The 23508-nt window shown below is 36.3% G+C and overlaps 1 protein-coding gene and 1 pseudogene across 1 annotated transcript in view; both read left to right on the plus strand.

Moving 5' to 3' along the window:
- The window catches only part of TMPRSS12 (transmembrane serine protease 12), a 37275-nt gene extending 14061 nt beyond the window's left edge, over positions 1-23214 (plus strand). The window contains exons 3-5 of the mRNA XM_067698657.1: positions 537-805; positions 19021-19163; positions 22963-23214. Of these exons, the coding sequence (XP_067554758.1) occupies positions 537-805; positions 19021-19163; positions 22963-23214 (664 nt within the window). The remainder of the gene's footprint in view (positions 1-536; positions 806-19020; positions 19164-22962) is intronic.
- On the plus strand, positions 4978-5576 carry LOC137202832 (large ribosomal subunit protein uL11-like; annotated as a pseudogene).
- Positions 23215-23508: the final 294 nt, after the last annotated feature.

Raw genomic sequence — 23508 nt, forward strand, 5'->3', positions numbered from 1 at the left:
CTTCAGTTTATCAACTCATGGCTGATCTTGTTTCATCTTTATTCTTGCCAACTCCCCCTCTAATTATTTTGAAAGAAATCTCAGACATACCACTTTACGTATCTCTAAAAGATAGGAAGTCTTTATTTAAAAGATTCGTGCATTTAAATATTTAATCCATTTGGAGTTTATTTTAGTGTTTAATAATTTTTCAGGGATTTAATTTTATTTCACTTTTCAAACTAGTTTGTTAGTTAGCTAGTTGTCCCAATACCATTTATTGAATAATTCATCCATTTGTCCATTGGTAAGAATTGCTACCATATATTAAATTCTCATGTACTTGAATCCGTTTGGGACTTTCTGTCCCATTGATCTTTTTCTCTTTTCCTACATCACAATATTTAGGTTTTTACTTGCTATGACTTTGTCACATGAAAGTAGGATTAATTTTTTTGTTATTAATCTAACATGAGAAAAACAAAAACTAGTGGGAGATTAAGAATATTTACTTAGTTAAATACCTGTTTAAGATAAGAACATTTACTTTCTTTCAGAGATCCTGTAATGTGGAGAGTTGTGATTGGAACTAATAATATAGGTGGGCGTCAGCCACACTCCAAGATGATGAAAGTTAAAGCAATCATTATCCATCCAGACTTCGATGTGGAATCTTATGAAAATGATATTGCGCTTTTTCATTTAAAAAAAGCAGTGAGATATAATGATTATATTCAGCCTATCTGTCTACCTTTTGGTGTTTTCCAAAGACTGAACCGAAACACGAAGTGTTTTATAAGTGGATGGGGAAGAACAACAGAAAAAGGTAATTATGATCTGAATTTTGTTGATACAGATTTTCCTGATGATTGGCAGAGGGTGAATATGTATGTCTTTATCTCTTTATATCATGAGTTTGAACAACAGGTCTTTATAAACCAGTGAAAAGGAAATGTCTTTTTAAATTTTCTGTGTTTTTTTTCTTGCTTGTGGGAGAGAGAAAATTATCTTCCAAAGCAGAAATAGAGACTTCTTTTGTTATACATGCCAAGATACTTAAACCTTTAGACATTCTCAGAGAGAATGATGGTTCCAAGTATTTCTGTAGTTTCTGAGACTCTTAGGTGATGAAGCAAGCTCTGTAGCAGATTTGCTTATCTTAAATAATAAGCTTCTGGCTATAAGGAATCAAATTTAGTATACTTTTTATTTAGTGCACTGTTTAGTATCAAACAGGTTGATTGCCATGTATTTTCTTTAGTGCACAAAGAGGCACAAATCGTTGACTGACTGAACTAATGGGAGGAATGAAAAATGTAGAAAACAGTCTCTGCCTTTGGTAATAACAGCAGCTACCATTTGGGAGCATTTACCATGTTTTAGGCCCTGTTCTAAATATATTACTTTATTTTATCTTATCCTCCCAATATTCCTATTAGGGAGTTAATGTTGTTATTCCCATTTAACAGACCAGGAATTGTGAATCGTAGAGGTTGAGAAGCTGGGACTCAAGTTTAAGTTTTTTCTTTATTCTAAAGCCTGAATATTTAAGTAGTACATTAAATACAATCTGCTCCTGAGGGAATTGAAGTCTGTTTAGCAATATATGAGATCAAGTGCTGAGACTCTTTTTTTTCTATTCTCTACCAAACCTAGCCATTTAAATATTTGTGGATTATTTAGATAGGATAGAAATAAATGTATGAAAAGTCTGTGAATTATTATTTTTCTTTTTTTCTCTGTGAATATTTTCTAAGGAAGATAAGGAAAGTGACATGGTGCAGGAAAAAGAGCATGGGCTTTAGAATCACAGACCTAAGTCTGAATCTCAGCCTGGCCATGTACTAGCTGAATTACCACGGGCAGGTTATTGAATCTTTTACAACAGTTAGAACAATGATGATAGGAGCAACTACTATTTATTCAGGGCTAGGTACTAAATAAAATACTAAGCATTTTAATGTATTTCTCATTTAATGCCCCAACAACACTATAAGAAATATTATAATATGGGTGAATAAACTGAGTTTTAAAGAGATTAAATAAATTGCCCAAAGTTACACAGCTAACTGAGGAGTCAAAAATTCAAGCCTAGGTCGGCCTGCCTCAAAACTCATGTGTTTCCATTATATTATATCATGTCTCACAATGTCATACATTTTCATGATCTGTAAGATGAGAGCAATAATACCTTATCAGAGAGTTGTTTTGAGGATTATATTGGCTCTCCAGCAACATGGCAGATTACATGCATACACCAACCTTCCCACTGAAAATTATTAAAGAGAGAAAATGCATAGGTCAAGGACTGAGTGTGAAGACAGGAACTTAGATAACTGGAGCACAAAAGCTGCCTTTCATCTTAAGGGTATTTGTCAAATTGGTAACATTCAATATTGATTTCTGTGGTTTCATAGGCCTTCAGAGGCTTGAAGAACAAAGCCTGCTTGAGTGTGTGTGGGGAGACACTCATAAAGCTGGAGCTTCAGGGCTGTACTCTAAAATTGAGTCAGACTCAAGACCTAGCTGCATAGTTCATATATACATAGTTCATTTCAAATATGATATAGGTAGATTGAAAGTAAAAGGATGGGGACTTCCCTGGTGGCACAGTGGTTAAGACTCTGTGCTACCAATGCAGGGGGCCTGGGTTCAATCCCTGGTCAGGGAACTGACCCCACATGCATGCCACAACTAAGAGTTCGAATGCCAGAACTAAGGAGCTGGCGAGCCGCAACTAAGGAGCACACCTGCTGCAACTAAGACCTGGCACAACCAAATAAATAAATAAATATTTTTTAAAAAAAGTAAGTAAAAGGATGGCAAAAGACATACCATGGTAACATTAATCAAAAGAAAAGCTGGAATGGGGGGGAAAAAGGAAAAGAAAGCAGAACTGGCTACATTAATATCAGATAAAGTAGACTTAAGAGCAAAGAAAATTACCAGGGACAGTGAAGAACATAACATAATTATAAGGGTAAATCCACCAAGGAGACACAGCAATTCTAAGTGTGTAACCATGGAACAGCAGAGATACAGTTTCTTAAAAACATATGTGAACATACATACACTTACGATATAACCCAGCAATCACACTCCTAGGCATTTATCTCAGAGAAATGAAACATAAGTCCACACAAAAACCTGTTCATAGATGTTCATAAAAGCTTTACTTGTAATATCCCCAAACTAGAAAAACCTAAACGTCCTTCAATAAGTGAATGATTAAATACACTGCAGTATATCCTTAATATGAAACATTACTAAGCAGTTAATAGGAATTTACTATTGATATACACAACAACTTAGATGGGTCACAAGTGCATTATGCTTAGTGAAAAGAAGCAATTTTCAAAAGGTCACATACTGTGTGATTCCATTTATACAACATTCACAAAAGGACAAAATTATAAAGATGGAGAAGAGATTACTGATCGCTGTGGGGTAAGAAGGTTAGATAGCATGGAGATCTTTGTGACGATGGAATAGTTCTGTATCTTGATTGTGGTGGTGATTACATGAATCTACATATGCCATAAAATGGTGTAGAACGACACACACACACACAAACACACACACACACACACACACACACACACACACATTGTTCCAGTGTCAATTTCTTGGTTTTGATATTGTACTTCAATAATACAGATAGAACCATTATAGGAAACTGGGTAAAGATTACACTGACCCTCACTGTACTTGCTTTGCAACTTCCTGTTAACTATAATTATTAGTAAATAAAGTTTTTTTAAAAAATGAATCATATATAACAAAAGCATCCTCAACCCCCACCCCACCCCCAGGATTGCTAGGAAAACTGCTTAATGGAAGGCAAAAAATGAAGAAATTTTCCCAGAAAATATGTAACTACAAATACCACTCATATGCCCCAAATCACTCTGAGTAGACTAGAAAGCCTCAAGGTTAGAATTTAGTTTAAGTAGTTCCTAGACTGTTAATCTTCTCTAGGTGCCTGAGAGAATCAAATGCCAATAATTTGTGTAGAAACCCAATGTCACCTGAAACCTCAAAGAACTTCACCAAAGTTTCAAAGAAAATGGATTATAATTTTTTAAATTGCTAAACACCAAAGGAAACAAGGCACAACAGACATCAGAATAAGACCTACAAAGATTTCAGATACCAGAATCATCAGATAATATATTTTAATGTTTAATGGGACTTCCCTCGTGGTCCAGTGGCTAAGGCTCTGTGCTCCCAATACAGGGGGCCAAGGTTTGACCCCTGGCCAGGGAACTAGATCCCACATGCCGCAACTAAGAGTTCTCATGCTGCAACTAAAGTTCCAGAATGCCACAACTAAAGATCCTGCATGCAGCAGCAAAGATCCCACATGCTGCAACTAAGACCTGGTGTAGCCAAATAAATACATAAATATTTTTTTAAATGTTTAATATATTGATATTACAAGAATAAAAGATGTGCTTAAAAAATGAAAAGAGATGTGAAAAAGAACCACGTAACTGTGACAATTAAAAAATACAATAATTGAAATAAATTCAATGGCTAAAGTAGTACCAAGTCAGAAGGAACTTAGGATTCCCAGATTAAAATCAGCTAAATATCAGTTCACAGTCAAAGATCACTAAACACATAAGGAAACAAATCATAATTATGAAAGTCAACAGAAATTAAATAACTGATAAAGCCCCCCAAAAGATCTCAGATATTAATATTTTAGGTATAGAATATAAAATTAGTATATGTGAATTGTTTAAAGAAATAAAAGAGTAGAATTAAAAATGAGCGATAGATGATCTAGAGTGATCAGGCAGATTTAAAAGAGAACCAAATAGAATCTTTATAAATGAAAAACGTAATTGCCTAAGTTTAAAACTCACTGGATGAAATAAACATCCTATTAGACTCATCTGAAGAGAGAATCTGTGAATCAGAGATGTATCTGAAGAAGTGCCTAGACTGTGGCACAGAGAAAATAAAGAGAAAGAGCTTTTGGCTCTTGGCTCGGAGGAGGCCAAGGTGCAACTTTCTTCAGTCATCCTGAATCTGGTTTCATCCGACACCAGAGGCCTCCACCATGCCGCCTAAGTTCGACCCCAGCGAGATCAAAGCCGTATACCTGAGGTGCACCAGTGGGGAGATTGGTGCCACATCTGCCCTGGCCCCCAAGATCGGCCCCCTGGGTCTCTCTCCAAAAAAGGTTGGTGATGACATCCAAGGCATCCAAGTTGCTCCACGGCAACTGGTGATTGGAAGGGTCTGAGGATTACAATGAAACTGACCATTCAAAATAGACAGGCCCAGATTGAGGTGATACCTTCTGCCTCTTCCCTGATCATCAAAGCCCTTGAGGAACCGCCAAGAGACAGAAAGAAGCAGAAAAACATTAAGCATAGTGGAAACATCACTTTTGATTAGATTGTCAACAATGCCTGACAGATGAGGCATTGATCTTTAGCTAGAGAACTCTCTGGAACCATTCAAGAGATCCTGGGAACTGCCCAGTCAGTGGGCTGCAATGTTGATGGCCACCACCCTTACGACATCACAGATGACATCAACAGTGGTGTGATGGAATGTCCAGCTAGTTAAGAACTGCAAAGAAAAATAATTTAATAAAGGGTTATTTGACAACCAAAAATAAAAAGAGAGAGAGAGAGAAAGTCAAGTAAAAGAAAGTCAAATATACACCTAATGAGAGCACTAGAGAGAACAAATGAAGAGAATAGAGGAGAGGCAATATTCAATGGATTTGGGTTGAAATTTTTCTATCACTGATGAAAGACAACATGAATCTAGATACTACAGTAAGCACAACATGAGCCAAAACAAAATGTAATCCCTTTTCATACAGTGTAATGAAACTGTAGAAGAGAAAAAACAAAGAGAAGAGCTGAATACAGCCAGAGATAAAAGAGAAATCCTTATACAATAACTAGAGATTGGCTTTCAGAAAACTTCTCAATAGCAATAATGACAGTCAAACTACAATAAGATATCATGATCAAATTACTGAGAGGACAGAACTATGAACCTACAATTGTGTATCTAATAAAATTATCATTCAAAAATAAGAGTGAACAAAACTATTTACTACCAATAATTTTTCACAGAGGAAATAAGAAATATATCAGAGAGAAAGAAAACGATGCCAATGCTGCCAAAAGGGAGGTATGAAATGAAAGAAGCGAGCAAAATGATTCCGGGCTTTCACTGCCGTGGCCTGGGTTCAATTCCTGGTCAGGGAACTGAGATCCCACAAGCCGCATGGTGCAGCCAAATTAATTAATTAATTAATTAAAATAAAAATTAAAAAAGAGAAGCGAGCAAAGAAATAGCTAAAATCATAGGTAATTGTAAGTAAACATTGTCTGTATACAACATTGGTTCTCAACTGAGGGCACTTTTGCCCCCAGGGAACATTTGGTAATGTCTGTAGAAAATTCTGGTTTTACCGTTGGGCAGGGGATAAGCATGCTACTGGTTCTTAGTGGGTAGAAGCCAGAGATGCTGCTCATCATCCTTCAATACCCAGGAGAGTACTCGTACCTTCCAGAACAAAGCGTTATCTGGCCTAAACTGTCAATAGTGCCAAAACGGAGAAACCTTGGAATAAAATAAAAACAATGCATATTCTGTGGAATTTTAAAAAAGATATTTAAATAATTGGAAAAAAGCATGTACTTCAGAATGGGTAACCAGAGTTAAAGTGGTCTCAGGTCCTTGTATTATTCAGGAAAAGTGTTAAAATACTGATTAACATTAGATTTTAAGCATGAATGGTCAAATTTCAATAACAGAAATAGAGGATACAGCTTGTAAACCAGTAGAAAGAAACAAAAGGAATAAGAACATAAAGGCAAATAAAATCTCAATAAAAAAATCAAGAAAGGAGAAATAAGAAGCATAAGAAAAATAAAACTATATAAGGCATTAGAAACAAGCCCAAATACATCCATAATCATAATAAATGTTAATGGACCACATCACTAGTTAAAATAAAGATAATCAGATTAGGAAGCAGGAAATTCAGCTTACTTTAGCAAGCCATACTTAAAATGTAACAATATGGAAGGATTGAAGTAAAACAATAGGGAAGAAATATACCAAGCAAATTCTAATTAAAAGAAAGCTGGTATTGCTATACAAACAGCAGACAAAATAGACTTTAAGATAAAAGAATTATTAGGGGTGAAGAAGGTCATTATATGTTTAGAAATGATTCAACTCACCAGGAAGATAGCACAGTTCTAGACTTGTGAGGCTAATAACTAGGACCCAGATAACAGTAAAGAGAAATAGATAGAACTGTATGGCAAACATTATAACTTCCCTATGATAGGAGGGAATTTTAACACAACTCTCTTTTTTATTATTGGCATATTAAGCAGATGAAAAATTAGTAAAGATTTATAATGCTTGAAGTAGGAGGCTTGATTTAATAGCCAAATCAGAAAATTCTGCATCCCAAAATCAGAGAATTTCATCCTTTCAAGTACAGGTGGAAACTTTATAAAAATTGACCACTTACTAGGCCATATAGCAAATCTCAAAATTCAAAGAATAGGTAATGTACAGACTATATACTCTGATTACAATTATTTTAGCAATAAGAGAGATCGGAATTTTGGCTATGATGGAATAAGGAGTTGGAAAATCCTCTTCCCCCAATGTAAGTATAAAATGGACAAAAATTGTCAAAAGCAACCATTTCAGAGCCCTGGAAATCAACCAAAATGCACAATAAATTGAAGAGTATTTGTTTATTATAAGCAGCTAGAAATTTGGGTAAAAAGAGGAATTTGTAGTTTTCTTGCTTGTGGCTGCTCCTAACTCCCCTCTCAGATCAATCAGTGCAACAGTTTTACCAGGATCATGAGGAAAAAGGATCTTGGTACCAGAGGAGATGGACTTGATTTAGAGCAGTAGTTGATAATCCAGTCTAGCAGCACTGTCAATAAAAGTAGTAGACTCAAAAAACTAAATAAAATTTTTAAAAATAAATTTAGGGCTTCCCTGGTGGCGCAGTGGTTGAGAATCCACCTGCCGATGCAGGGGACATGGGTTCGTGCCCCAGTCCGGGAAGATCCCACATGCTGCGGAGTGGCTGGGCCCGTGAGCCATGGCCGCTGAGCCTACACGTCCGGAGCCTGTGCTCCGCAACGGGAGAAGCCACAGCAGTAAGAGGCCCAGGTATCGAAAAAATAAATAAATAAATTTTTAAAAAAGTATTAGACTCAGCAAGAGATGAATGGGGGAAACCCACAGCTCTGCTGTTCTGGGATTGAGGTCCTAGATGCAGCCAGGAGTGGAACAGTCAGAAATCTGACAGGAAGAACCTGAAAATGAGACAGCTATAGAATGGCTAGATAAGCTCTCCAAACATCCTTGGCTTACTGGGAAACATACATGTATACATGTGTGGGAAAAAATCTGAGACAGCTTACCATAAAGTGAAAACCAAGGTAGATTTGCAATCTGACTGAATTTTGAATGCACTCCCCAACCCACACACAGATCCATCAGCAGAGGATGAAAGTTTAAATCATTAACTGACCAGTAAACTATGCAGACACATGGGAAAGCTCTATGAAGCCAGGTTAAAAGGTAAAAATCAGAATTAAAAGGGACTTCCCTGGCAGTCCAGTGGTTAAGACTCTGCGCTTCCAATGCAGGGGACATGGGTTTGATCCCTGGTCGGGGAACTAAGATCCCACATGCTGCAAGGCATGGCCAAAAGAAGTTAAAAAAAAAAAAAATCAGAATTAAAAAACTGAGCAGAGACATCAACAATCATGCAATGTGGGGGAGACAGATTACACAATTTAGGTCCAGGCAAGTTATTTTAAAAATTACAACAATATTGTTGAAAAGGGAATCAAAACCCAGAGTTGTTGCAATACATTAATCTAAAATGTCCAGTTTAACAAAAATATTGTAAGACATCATAAAAAACAAACAAACAAAAAAAACCCCACTGACATATACTCAGGGGAAAATAGTAGTCAATAGAAACTGACTCTGAATAGGTTTAGATGTTGCATACAGCAGACGAAGATTTCAAAGAAGCTCTTTAAATATGTTCAACAAGTTAAAAGAAATTATTGTTCAAGGAATTATTGTTCAAGGAATTAAAGAAAAATGTGATGACAATGACTTACCAAATGGGGAATGTCTGTGGAGAAATAGACAATTTTAAAAAGAACCAAATGGAAATTCTAGAGATTTGAGATGGCACAAGAAAGAATCTGTGAACTTAAACTACAGCAATAGAAATAATCTCATCTGGAGAAAACAGAGAAAATATTTTTGAAAAAAAAACAGACACTCAGAGACCTGTGGCACAACACCAAATGTACCAACATACATATAATGAGATTTCTGGAAAGGGAGGAAAGGAAAAATGGGGAAGAAAAAATATTTGAAGAAAATATGGCCCCAAACTGCCTAAATTTCATGGAAAAAACCCTTAATTTATAAAAGAAGCTCAATAAACCCCAATTAAGATTAAAAAAAGAGATCCACACCTAGACTCATTGTAGTCAATAAAAGATGTGCAAGACCTGTATACTGAAAGCTACAAAACATTACATACAGAAATCAAAGAAGACCTAATAAATGGAAAGACATACCACATCCATGGATTCGAAGACTCAATATTGTTAATATGGCAATTATCCCCAGATTGACCTACATATTCAATGCACTCTCTATCAAAATCCCAGCAAGGTTTTTCATACAATTTGACAAGCTGATCCTAAAATGTATATGGAAAGGCAAAGAACCTAGAATAGCCAAAAATTTTTGAAGAACAACAAAGCTGAAAGAGTTACTCTACCTAATTTCAAAATATACTAAAAACTATAGCCATCAAGACTGTATGGTATTGGTTTGTTTTCTGGTAGCATCTTTAGAATGTTCTGTATATAGTATCATGCCACCTGCAGACAATGACAGTTTTACTTCTTCCTTTCCAATTTGGATTCCTTTTATTTTTTCTTTAATTGCTGTGGCTAGGATTTCCAAAACTATGGTGAATAAAAGTGGCAAGAGTGGGCATCCTTGTCTTGTTCTTGATCTTAGAGGGAATGCTTTTAGCATTTCACCGTTGAGTATGATGTTAGTTGTGGGTTTGTCATATATGGTCTTTATTATATTGAGGTATGTTTCCTCTATGACCACTTTCTGGAGAGTCCTTATTGTAAATTGATGTTGAATTTTATCAAAAGCTTTTTCTGCATCTATTGAGATGATCATATTGTTTTTATTCTTCAGTTTGTTACTGTGGTGTATCACATTGATTTGTGGATACTGAAAAATCCTTGCATTCCTGGGATAAATCCCACTTGGTCATGGTGTATAACCCTCTTAATGTATTGTTGGATTCTGTTTGCTAGTATTTTGTTGAGGATTTTTGTATCTATGTTCATCAGTGATACTGGCCTGTAATTTTCTTTTTTTGTGATATCTTCATCTGGTTTTGGTATTAGGGTGATGGAGCCTCACAGAGTGAGTTTGGAAGTGTTCCTTCCTCTGCAAGTTCCTGGAATAGTTTCAGAAGGACAGATGTTAACTCTTCTTTAAATGTTTGGTAGCATTCACCTGTGAAGCCATCTGGTCCTGTACTTTGGTTTGTTGGGAGTTTTAAAATTACTGATTCAATTTCAGTACGGTAATTCAGATTTTCTATTTCTTTTTGGTTCAGTCTTGGGAGATTGTACCTTTCTAAGAATTTGTCCATTTCTTCTACGTTGTCCATTTTATTGGTGTATAGTTGCCTGTAGTAGTCTCTTATGATCCTTTGTATTTCTGCTGTGCTGGTTGTTTAAAAATAGCACAGAGATCAATGGAACACAATACAGAGTCCAAAACAAAACCCAACTTATATTTATGACCAACTGATTTATTTACACAAAATTTCTAGAAAAGGCAAACCTACACAGACAGAAATCATAACCATCATTTCCTGAGTGTGGGGCTGGAGGTGAGAACTGACTGCAAATGGGCACGGGAGGAGGACTGTTTGGAGTGAAGGAAGTAACCTAAAATTAGATGTGGGGCTTGTATAAATTTACAAAAATCTTTGAACTGCGTGCTTACACTGTGAGAATTTTATGCTATGTAAATTAAACATCAATAAAGCTTTTTAAAAAATGAGAAAAAAACTTTTTCAAACCACACATTTGGAAAATTCAACATATACTGCTAAATAACTCCTATATCAAAGAAGAAATCATAATCATCTAAAATCCTTATAACTGAATAGTAATGTATATACCACATAGCAAAACTTCAGTGCTGCAAGTAAGGTACTACATAAAGGGACACTTAAAGCTTTAGGGACTTCCCTCGTGGTCCAGTGGTAAAGAATCCGCCTTCCAATGCAGGGGACACGGGTTCGATACCTGGTTGGGGAACTAAGAGCCCACATGCCGCAGGGCAACTAAGCCCACGCGCCACAACTACCGAGCCAGTACACCTCAACTAGAGAGCCCACGTGCTGCAAATACAGAGCCCACGTGCTCTGGAGCCCACCTGCCACAGCTAGAGAGAGAAAACACGCACACCACAACTAGAGAGAAGCCTGTGCGCCACAACGGAAAATCCCACATGCCTCAACAAAGATCCCGCATGCCACAACTAAGACCTGATGCAGCCAAAAATAATAAATAAATAAAATAAAAATAATAAAGCTTTAAAACTTTTAGGTTCAGCCATACGGAAGAGCAAATATTTGACCTAGAATATTCAGCCTAATAAAGAAGAAAGGCTGAATGTTATACATTAAATGTCCACCTTTATAAAGGTTAAAAGAATATTACATGACCCATAGAAAGCAGAAGAAAAGAAATAAAGATAAGCACAACAATTAATGAAAATAAAATAAAATCAGAAAAAAAGAGGACCAACAAGGCCAAAATCTAGATCTTTGAAAAAACCACAAACCCCTGGTAAGATTGATGAGAAAAGGAGAGAAGGCACAAATATAAATAATATTATGAATTAAAAAATAATACTTTAGGGACTTCCCTGGTGGTCCAGTGGGTAAGAATCCACACTCCCAATGCAGGGGGCCTGGGTTTGATCCCTGGTCAGACAACTAGATCCCGCATGCCACAACTAAGAGTCCACATGCCACAACTAATAAGTCCACATGCTGCAACTAAAAGATTCCACATGCCGCAAGGAAGATCCCACACGCCACAACTAAGACCTGGCACAGCCTAAATAAATAAATAAATAAATTTTTAAAATAATACTTTAAACAATGTTATGCTCTCAATTTTAATACTTAAACAAAATGGATAAATTCCTAGAAAATTCTAACTAACCCAAACTGACTAACTAAATAAGAATAGTCCTTTAAACAGTAAAAGAACTTAATCCGTAATAAATTTTTTTCAAAAATAAAACACCAGAACTCAGAACAAGTGAGTCAACCATAATTACCAGCAATTATTTAAGTATTATATAAATATCTTCATAAAGAATCCAAAAAAAGAGAACATACCCCGACTCAGTGTATGAGGATAATAATCATCTTGATGCCCAAATTAAGTAAGTATAGTACAAGAAATGCCAGTATCATAAATGTGGACATTCCAAATTATTAGCACACCAAATCTATCAAGAATAGTATAAACAAAAAATTTAATTAATTAATTAATTTTAAAAAAGAATAGTATAAACAGAATTCCACATAACCAAGGTGAGTTTAACTAAGGCAGGGGTCCCCTACCCCTGGGCCACAGGCTGGTGCCGGTCCGTGGCCTGTTAGGAACCGGGCTGCACAGCAGGAGGTGAGCGGCCGGTAAGCGAGCCAAGCTTCATCTGTATTTACAGCTGCTCCGCATCACTCACATTACTACCTGAGCTCCGCCTCCTGTCAGATCAGCGGTGGCATTAGATTCTCATAGGAGTGCAAACCCTACCGTGAATTGCGCATGCTGAGGGATCTAGGCTGCGTGCTCCTTATGAGAATCTAACGTTTGATGATCTGAGGTGGAGCTGAGGCGGTGATGCTAGCGCTGGGGAGCGGCTGCAAATACAGATTAGCAGAGAGGTTTTAACTGCACAGAGACCATAATAAATCAATTGCTTGCAGACTCATATCAAAACCCTATCATGAATGGCAAGTGAAAACAAGCATAGGGCTCCCACTGATTCTGCATTATTGTCAGTTGTATAATTATTTCATTATATATTACAATGTGATAATAATAGAAATAAAGTGCACAATAAATGTAATGCACTTGAATCATCCCGAAACCATTCCCCGCACTGCTTCCGGTCCATGGAAAAACTGTCTTCCACAAAACCGGTGGTCCCTGGTGCCAAAAAGTTTGGGGACCACTGATCTAAGGAATTCAGGGTGGTTTAATATTAGAAGTTTCTTAATGTAATTCACCATATTAACTGATTAAAGGATTAAAAAATACCCCATGATTATCTCAATAGTGCTGAAGAAACACTGTTAAAAACTCTTAAGTCTGGACATGGAAACTTTCTTAACCTGATAAAGGTTATCTACCTCTACAGCAAACATCATTACTACAGAAAAACATTTCCTTTAAAATCAACAGTGATTTCCCCCACTATCACCACTTTTATTCCATATTTAGTAGAGCTTCTACCAGGTACAGAAACACGAGAAAAAGATGCAGAAGACATATGACTTAGAAAGGTAATAACAAAACATTCATTATTCGCAGATGATGTCATTATATTAAAAAAGAATTTATAATCCACTGGAATTAAGAGAGTCTAGTAAAGTGGCCAGATATAAAAGCAATATACCAAAATCTATTTCATTTCTATACACTATCAGTAGTTAGAAAATGTAATTTTAAAAGTAACAGATGTCGGGCTTCCCTGGTGGCGCAGTGGTTGAGAGTCCGCCTGCCGGTGCAGGGGACGCGGGTTCGTGCCCCGGTCCGGGAAGATCCCACATGCTGCGGAGCGGCTGGGCCCGTGAGCCATGGCCGCTGAGCCTGCGCGTCCGGAGCCTGTGCTCCGCAACGGGAGAGGCCACAACAGTGAGAGGCCCGCGTACCGCAAAAAAAAAAAAAAAAAAAAAAGTAACAGATGTCACACCCACAAGGATGACTTATCAAAAAGTTAGACAAAAAAAAAAAAAAAAGTTAGACAAGTGTTGATGAGGTTGTGAAGAAATTAGACCTCTCATACATTGCTAGTAAGAATATAAAATGGTGCAGCTGCCTTGGAATACATTTTGGCAGTTTTTCAAAAATTTAAACATGTAAATTACCTTATGACTCAGCAATTCCACTCCTAGGTAGATACCCAAGAGAAATGAAAACATATGTCCACACAAAAACCTGTATTTGAATGTTCACAGTAGCATTATTCATAATAGCAAAAAAAAGAATACTATCTAAATGTCCATCAACTGATAAATGGGTAAACGAAATGTGATATATTCATACAATGAAATATCATCCAGCCATAAAAAGGAATGAAGTACTGATACCTGCTACAATCTTATGCTAAGTGAAATAAGCCAGACACAAAAGCCCACATATTGTGTAATTCCATTTATATGATGCCATGTCCAGAATAGGCAAATCATAGAGACAGAAAGCAAAGCAATGGTTAGAAATAAACTATAAACAATGAAATTAAACTATAAATCAATAACAGATAGCTGGAAAATTTTAAAATACATGGAGATTAAACTGGATAATAGTATTGGACCAGTGTTAAATTTCCTGATCTTGATAAATGTACTGTTGTTATATAAAAGAATGTCCTTGTTCTTAAGCAGTACACACTGAAGTATTTAAGGGTATAGGGGCACAATGTCAGCCATTCACTCTTAAATGATTCAGAAAAATTTATACACATACACATAAAAATGATAGTGCAGTGTGACAAAAAGTAAACAATTGGTGAATCTGAATAAAGGGTATTTGACAATTCTTGGTAACAAAAGATAATGGAAGTCAACAAATACAATAATACCAAAATGATTAGGTAGCTAAAAACAAATCTAACAAAAGATTGCAGGCCTTTTATAGAAAAAAATCCTGAAACGTTTAAAAAAGACATTAAAGAATATCTAAGTAAACGAAATGGTATAGTTTATGCCACAATAGGAGGACTCAGTTATCAGAAAGATGTCAATCTATATTCCCTAACACCATATACAAAAAATAAACTCAAAATGGATTCTAGACCTAAATGTAAGACTGGACACTATAAAACTCTTAGAGGAAAACATGGGAAGAACACTCTGACATAAATCACAGCAAGATCTTTTTTGATCCACCTCCCAGAGTAATGGAAATAAAAACAAAAATAAACAAATGGGACCTAATAAAACTTCAAAGCTTTTGCACAGCAAAGGAAACCATAAACAAGACGAAAAGACAACCCTCAGAATGGGAGAAAATACTGCAAATGAATCAACGGACAAAGGATTAATCTCCAAAATATATAAACAGCTCATGCAGCTCAATATTAAAGGAACAAACAACCCAATCCAAAAATGGGCAGAAGACCTAAATAGACATTTCTCCAAAGAAGACATACAGATGGCCAAGAAGCACATGAAAAGATGCTCAACATCACTAATTATTAGAGAAATGCAAATTAAAACTACAATGAGGTATCACCTCACACCAGTTACAATGGGCATCAGCAGAAAATCTACAAACAACAAATGCTGGAGAGGATGTGGAGAAAAGGGAACCCTCTTGCACTGTTGTTGGTGGGAATGTAAATTGATACAGCCACTATGAAGAACAATATGGAGGTTCCTTAAAAAACTAAAAATAGAATTACTATATGACCTAGCAATCCCACTACTGGGTATATACCCAGAGAAAACTGTAATTCAGAAAGACACATGCACCCCAATGTTCACTGCAGTGCTGTTTACAATAGCCAGGTCATGGAAGCAACCTAAATGCCCATCAACAGACGAATGGATAAAGAAGTTGTGGAACATATATACAATGGAATATTACTCAGCCATAAAAAGGAACGAAATTGAGTCATTTGTTGAGACGTGGATGGATTTAGAGACTGTCATACAGAGTGAAGTAAGTCAGAAAGAGAAAAACAAACATCGTATATTAACGCATGTATGTGGAACCTAGAAAAATGGTACAGATGAACTGGTCTGCAGGGCAGAAGTTGAGACACAGATGTAGAGAACAAATGTATGGACACCAAGGGGGGAAAACCGCGGTGGGGTGGGGATGGTGGTGTACTGAATTGGGCGATTGGGATTGACATGTATACACTGATGTGTATAAAACTGATGACTGATAAGAACCTGCAGTACAAACAAACAAACAAACAAAAAAAAACCAACAAATACTAAAAAAAAAAAAGTTCCTCCAGAGATAAAACTATCAAGTTGGATGTGTCTTCCAGATTTTTCCTCTATAAAAATGATCATATATTATCATCATTTCCATAAACAGAATCACACAGACTGTTCTGAATTACTATTTCATGTGATATCAGGGACTTCCTTCCATGCAAGGGTGCGTTTCTACTGTTGTTGGCTTTTTTTAAAATAAATTTATTTATTTATTAAAAAAAAAAAAGAAAGATGTCAATTCTATCTGAAAAACTGAAAAGCACCAGGTTACGATAAACCCTAACATGAGTGTTAAGACAATGAATAGCCTAAAAGACCTAAGAATAGCCAAGACACTCCTATGGAAGAAAACAATGTTGGAGAAGTTGCCATCCAGAAATCAAGGTTTATTCTAAAGCTATGGTAATTGATCAGTGTTGTATTTGTGCAAGAATATTCTAAGTGACCAGTGGAACAAAATGGAAAACCCAGACATCTACTTCTGGGCTCTCTCTCCTATTCACTTTGAAAATCTCTGGTTATTTTGAATAGCCCTATACCAATACCACACTGGATTAGTATTGTTCATAAACTGGGTGGTAGATTTACACGTGTTCATTTCATTATTGTATTCTATAACTTATATGTTATATATATATTTTTTTATATACAGCTAGTATTACTTCAATTATTTTTTTAAAAAGTGCATTGGGCTTCCCTGGTGGCGCAGTGGTTGAGAGTCCGCCTGCCGATGCACGGGACGCGGGTTCGTGCCCCGGTCCAGGAAGATCCCACATGCCGCGGAGCGGCTGGGCCCGTGAGCCATGGCCGCTGGGCCTGCGCGTCCGGAGCCTGTGCTCCGCAACGCGAGAGGCCACAGCAGTGAGAGGCCCGTGTACCGCAAAATAAATAAATAAATAAATAAAGCGCAGAAAGGCTGGCCTCTAGGAGCCTTGATCCAGGAATCTGGACGCCATTAGACATATTTAATTTCTATTTCCTATTGCTATTCTCTCTGTATGTTGACTTTACTTTCTCAGGCTGCCTGTCCTCATAAGTCTGGAACTATGGCTGCAGACTGATTTGAATTTATAGCTAAACAGTCATGTGACTAGGGTGAAACAGATTCTTCTCTGGAAGCTCCAGTTTAAAAATGCTGGATAAACATACTGTGTGAGAATATGCCATTCTTGAAAATATTGGTGTGTGGAAGAAAGTTTCATATTTACAGCCAACATTACAGCCATACTGGAAATAAGTGAAGAATATTATTAATAATCTTTGATTTAACATTTTTATTAAAACATTATAACAATAGTGCAGAATATTTGAAAAATAGATGGGGAAATATATAATCCCACTATCATTAAATAAGTTACAAATGATTTTATATGCTTCCTTTCGGTCTTCTCTACATAACTGTATATAGCTGTCATAATAGCCTGCATTCTATTTCATGTACTTATTTTTCACTTACGATATTAAAGGTATTTCTATATTGCTAAAATAAAATAAAATTAAAATGCTGGATAAGTATTCCAATTGGCTAGCTTTATACCAAATATAGTCACCTCTAGACCAATCAGCACAACCAGGAGAATGGAATTCTGTGAATGGAACAGTTGGGTCATTTACCCACTTGCAGCTAAGGGTAAAATGTCTATTACTTGAAAAGCTAGGGAAGAATGTGGGGCACACAAAATATTCAGCTACCACATGTGACACCTGTAACTCTGAGACAGGCTGATGAGAAGAGATGCTGCTGTTACAGTAGCTTTTCTATGGATAAACCTTAAAATGATCTGTCCTTTAATAGTACCTGAAGTGTTCTTATATTTTCCTATCTTTTCTGTAGCAAAGAACCACTTTATGTTCAGGAATTAGCAGAGAATTTAGGGGAGTGCATGAATTAAAAATCTGTTTTATTTTCATATTCAACATCCTTCAAGACTTTAGCATCATTAAAAATTTAATTAAAATTATTCACAGCTTACAACATAAGAAAGATAGACCTCAGCATTTACCTCTTTCGCCCTTGACAATTTTTATATAGTTTTACTTTGTAAAAGCTATAAATACTGGTGGCGCAGTGGTTAAGAATCCACCTGCCAATGCAGGGGACATGGGTTCGAGCCCTGGTCCAGGAAGATCCCACATGCCGCGGAGCAACTAAGCCTGTTCGCCACAACTACTGAGCCTGCACTCTAGCGTCTGCGAACCACAACTACTGAGCCCGCGTGCCACAACTACTGAAGCCCACGCACCTAGGACCGTGATCTGCAACAAGAGAAGCCACCACAATGAGAAGCCTGCACACCACAATGAAGAGCATCTCCACTCGCTGCAACTAGAGACAGCCCGTGTGCAGGAACAAAGACCCAATGCAGCCCAAAATAAAATATAAATAAATAAATACCCTTTTTTAAAAAAAAAAAAAAAGCTATAGATCCTGCTGTGAGACCTCCAGGAAATACAAGACAGCAAAGGTAACAAAAGTAACCTGAAATTCCTACTATCTAGAGATAACTGTCATTAAGATTTGGTGAACTTTCTTTCACAGTCTTTCTAGGCATACATACATACATACATACATGGATACAATTTTACATAATTGTTCAATCAGGCACTATGGAAAGAAAACTTGTTCATCAGGAATACTTTATATTGCTGTCAAAATGTCTGCTCTCCAAAATAATTTATTGGTATTTTTTTGTTAATAGGTAATATTACAAAAAAATTACATGAAGCAGAAGTGCATTATATTTCTCCAAGTTTTTGTAATTCTGACAAGAGTTATGGGGATATAATCCCTTACACTTCATTTTGTGCAGGTGATGAAGATGGAGTTGTTGATACTTGCAAGGTAAGACCAAATAATTTTCCTTAGAAATACTTTCTAAAGACAGAACGGAACTTGAACAAGTCCTTTGATCACTTTCTGGTGAAGTCTTAATTCTCAAGTCTAAATTGTTTTTCTCCTTTTTTAACTATTCCAACAATCCAAATCGTCTTGCTTGCCTGATTCCTTGGTTTCTACAATCATGGTCAACCTTAATCAAAATTTGCCTTGAATCTTTTTTTCCATTACCACTTTTATTGAGATACAATTTACATATATACAATTCACCCATTTAAAGTGTACAACCCAGTGGGGTTTTAGTATATTTATAGAATAGTGCAACCATCACCATAATCTAATTTTTAGATAACTTTTGTCACCCCCCCGCCCCTAAAAACTCTACTCATTAGCAGTCACTCCCCATTCTCCTCTCACCTACCCCTAGCCCTAGGCAACCACTAATATCTAGAGATTTGCCTATTCCGGAAATCTCATATGAATGGAATCATTCAATTTGTGGTCTTTTGTGACTGGCTTCTTTTACTTAGCATAATGTTTTCAAGGTTCATCTCTATTACAGCATGCATTGATATATTGCCAAATAATATACCATGGTGTGGATATGCCACATTTTATTCATCCATTCATTCGTTGATGGACATTTGAGCTATTTCTACTTTTTGGCTTTTATGAATAACGTGGCTATAAACATTTGTGTACATGTTTTTATGTGTAGGTTTTTTTGTTTTTGTTTTTGTTTTTTGCGGTACGCGGGCCTCTCACTGTTGTGGCCTCTCCTGTTGCGGAGCACAGGCTCCGGACGTGCAGGTTCAGCGGCCATGGCTCACGGGCCCAGCCGCTCCGTGGCATGTGGGATCTTCCCCATCTGGGGCACAAACCCGTGTCCCCTGCATCGGCAGGCGGACTCTCAACCACTGCGCCACCAGGAAAGCCCATGTGTAGGTATGTTTTTATTTCTCTTGGAAATTTCACCTAGGGGTAGAACTGCTGAGTCAATGTTTAACATTTTGAAGTACTGCCAAACTGTATTCCCAAGTGGCTGCACCATTTTACATTTTTACCCAGCAATGTCTGAGAGTTCTTTTTTTGTTTGTTTTTTTTGGAGTACAGTTGATTTACAATACTGTGTTAGTTTCAGGTGTACAGCAAAGTGAATCAGTATACATATACATATATCCACTCTTTTTTTTTTTTAGATTATTTTCCCATATAGGCCATTACAGAGTATAGAGTTCACAGTGCTATACAGCAGGTTCTTATCAGTTACCTATTTTATATATAGTAGTGTGTATATGTCAATCCCAATCTCCCAATTTATCTCTTCCCACCTTATCCCCTGGTAACCATAAGTTTGTTTTCTCCATCTGTGACTCTACTTCTGTTTTGTAAATAAGTTCATTTGTGCCCTTTTTTTTTTAGATTCCACATATAAGTGATATCCTATGACATTTGTCTTTCTGTGTCTGACTTACTTCACTCAGCATGACAATCTCTAGGTCCATCCATGTTGCTGCAAATGGCATTATTTTGTTCTTTTTTATGGCTGAGTAATATTCCGTTGTATGTATGTGCCACATCTTCTTTATCCATTCATCTGTCAATGGACACTTAGGTTGCTTCCATGTCCTGGCTATTGTAAATAGTGCATCAATGAATATTGGGGTGCATGTATCTTTTCAAATTATGGTTTTCTCTGGATATATGCCCAGGAGTGGGATTGGTGGGTCATAGGGTAGTTCTATTTTTAGTTTTTTAAGGAACCTCCATACTGTTCTGCATAGTGGCTGTACCAATTACATTCCCACCAACAGTGTAGGAGGGTTCCTTTTTCTCTACACCCTCTCCAGAATGTATTGTTTGTAGATTTTTTTGACGATGGCCATTCTGACCAGTGTGAGGTGATACCTCATTGTAGTTCTGATTTGCATTTCTCTAGTAATTAGTGATGTTGAGCATCTTTTCATGTGCTTTTTGGCCATCTCAACAATGTATGAGAGTTCTAATTTCTCCACATCCTTTACAGCATTTCTTACAATCTATCTTTTTTTAATTGAAATATAGTTGATTTACAATATTGTATTAGTTTCAGGTATACAGTAAATTGATTCAGTTATATATATATTTTTTCAGTTATATATATTTTCTATGTCTGTGAGTCGTGTTTCTGTTTTGTATATAGATCTATTTGTATTATTTTTTTAGATTCCACATATAAGTGATAACATATATATTTGTCTTTCTCTATCGAGTTACTTCACTTAGTATGATATTCTCTAGGTCCATCCATGTTGCTGCAAATGGCAATATTTCATTCTTTTTTATGGCTGAGTAATATTCCATAGTACATATATATACCACATCTTCTTAAACCAACCATCTCTTGAGGGACACTTGGGTTGTTTCCATGTCTTGTCTATTGTAAATAGTACTGCTATGAACATTGGGGTGCATATATCTTTTTGAATTAGAGTTTCGATTATAGCCATCCTTGTGGGTATCTCAAGGTATCTCACTGTGCTTTTAATTTGTATTTACTTAATGACTAATGATGTTGAGCATCTCTGCATGTGCTTATTAGTCTTTTGTATATCGTCTTTGGAGAAAGGTCTATTCGGATCCTTTGCCCATTTTTATATTCAGTTATTTATCTTTTTATTATGGAGTCACAAACATTCTTTGCATATTCCAGATACAAGTCCTTTACCACATGTATGGTTAGCAAATATTTCCTCCCATTCTGTGGACTGTCTTTTCACTTTCCTGATGTTATCATTTGTAGCACAAAAGTCTTTGATTTTTTTATGGAGTCCAATTTATCTATTTTTTGTTTTGTCCCTTGTGCTTTTTGAATCTTTCTTTATTCCTCTTTTCTTCACTGCTTCTAAATCTACCAGCACATCACTCCCAAACAGTGTCCCATGCTCTGATCTTTTCCTACTCATTCTGATTTCTGCAATCCAGGATCTATCTTTCCTGTGTCCTTTTCCTTAAAAATCGTGCTGAGTGAAAGAATCCAATCTACATACTTTCACTTATGAATTGTATTCCTAAGTGAAACATTCTTACCTTCAAAAATAATTATTCAATGCTTACCTTATGTAAAGAATTTGCAAACACCTTAGAAACACAGTCCTTATACTTTAGGCACTGAAACAGTTATCTCAGCGTCCTTACTGTTTTGAATGATTAACAGTCCTCAGTAAAGGTGTTTCAGTGCATTAACAGTCTTGTATAAACCATGATAGAGATTTGTTATTTGTAATACTATTAAGAGGACTAGCCATTGATTCCTGTTATCCTGCACCAGCCAATGTCAACACTTAGAAAGATGCCATCTCTTGCAAGATGCCAATTTACTCCTGTCCTCTAGTTAGCAAACGACACACACACACATCCCTAAATGAATCCTTTATATATCTTAGTTCTACCTTTCCCACACAGCATTAACAGAAGTATTCTAATAGACAATATTTGCAGTATTTTTCACACTTCCTAAATTACATTTCTCCTGAGTAACTGCACTAAAAAGTTCAAACAATTTAATTTATAGTATTCTGGTTCAAAACTATGCAGGTGCGAAGTTTATCCACCAGCTATATGGTGCCTCTAAACACCAGGCCAGACTGAATACCTCCTGTTTTAGTCAGAATATAAAACTGAAAATCTATGGTTCTTTGTAAGTTGGAGGTATTTTGAAAATATATATATAAATGTATGATTAATGTGATTAATTTATTTCAGCTTTACTGTTGTTTAAGGACTAGTGGAAGTAACTAATACTATTTTGGGACTTTTTTAATAGGGTGACAGTGGTGGACCATTAATGTGCTACTTACCAGAACATGAACGATATTTTGTAATGGGAATTACCAGTTACGGATATGGCTGTGGGCGAAAAAATTTTCCTGGTGTCTATAGTGGGCCATCCTTCTACCAAAAGTGGCTGACAGATCAATTCTACCAGGCAAGCAATGAAGGCATATTTAATATAAATATTCTGCTTGGACAGGTCCTTGTAGCCTTAGGTTCTGTTGTCTTACTAGCAGCTCCATAAAGAAATTCTGAAGAATCTTTATTTTGCCTCGTGTCCCTTTCCATGTTCTACATAATGAAAATCATTTATTCTTTTGACAAGTAATTGCCCATTTTAGAGTCCTCATGTGGACATTTTCTGGAATAAAAGGATTGTGACATATTAGATAAGTGATTATAAATTTGGCACTGAATCACATGCTTCCTCGATGTATCTTGTTGTACTTTATAATCATACTTTTTCATTTGGAATACCTTCCTAGAGTTTGTGTAAAATATTCAGTTAAATATATACTTTATGTATATAAATATCAAA

The sequence above is a fragment of the Pseudorca crassidens genome, chromosome 11 (genome assembly GCF_039906515.1).
Source record: "Pseudorca crassidens isolate mPseCra1 chromosome 11, mPseCra1.hap1, whole genome shotgun sequence".
Lineage (NCBI taxonomy): Eukaryota > Metazoa > Chordata > Mammalia > Artiodactyla > Delphinidae > Pseudorca > Pseudorca crassidens.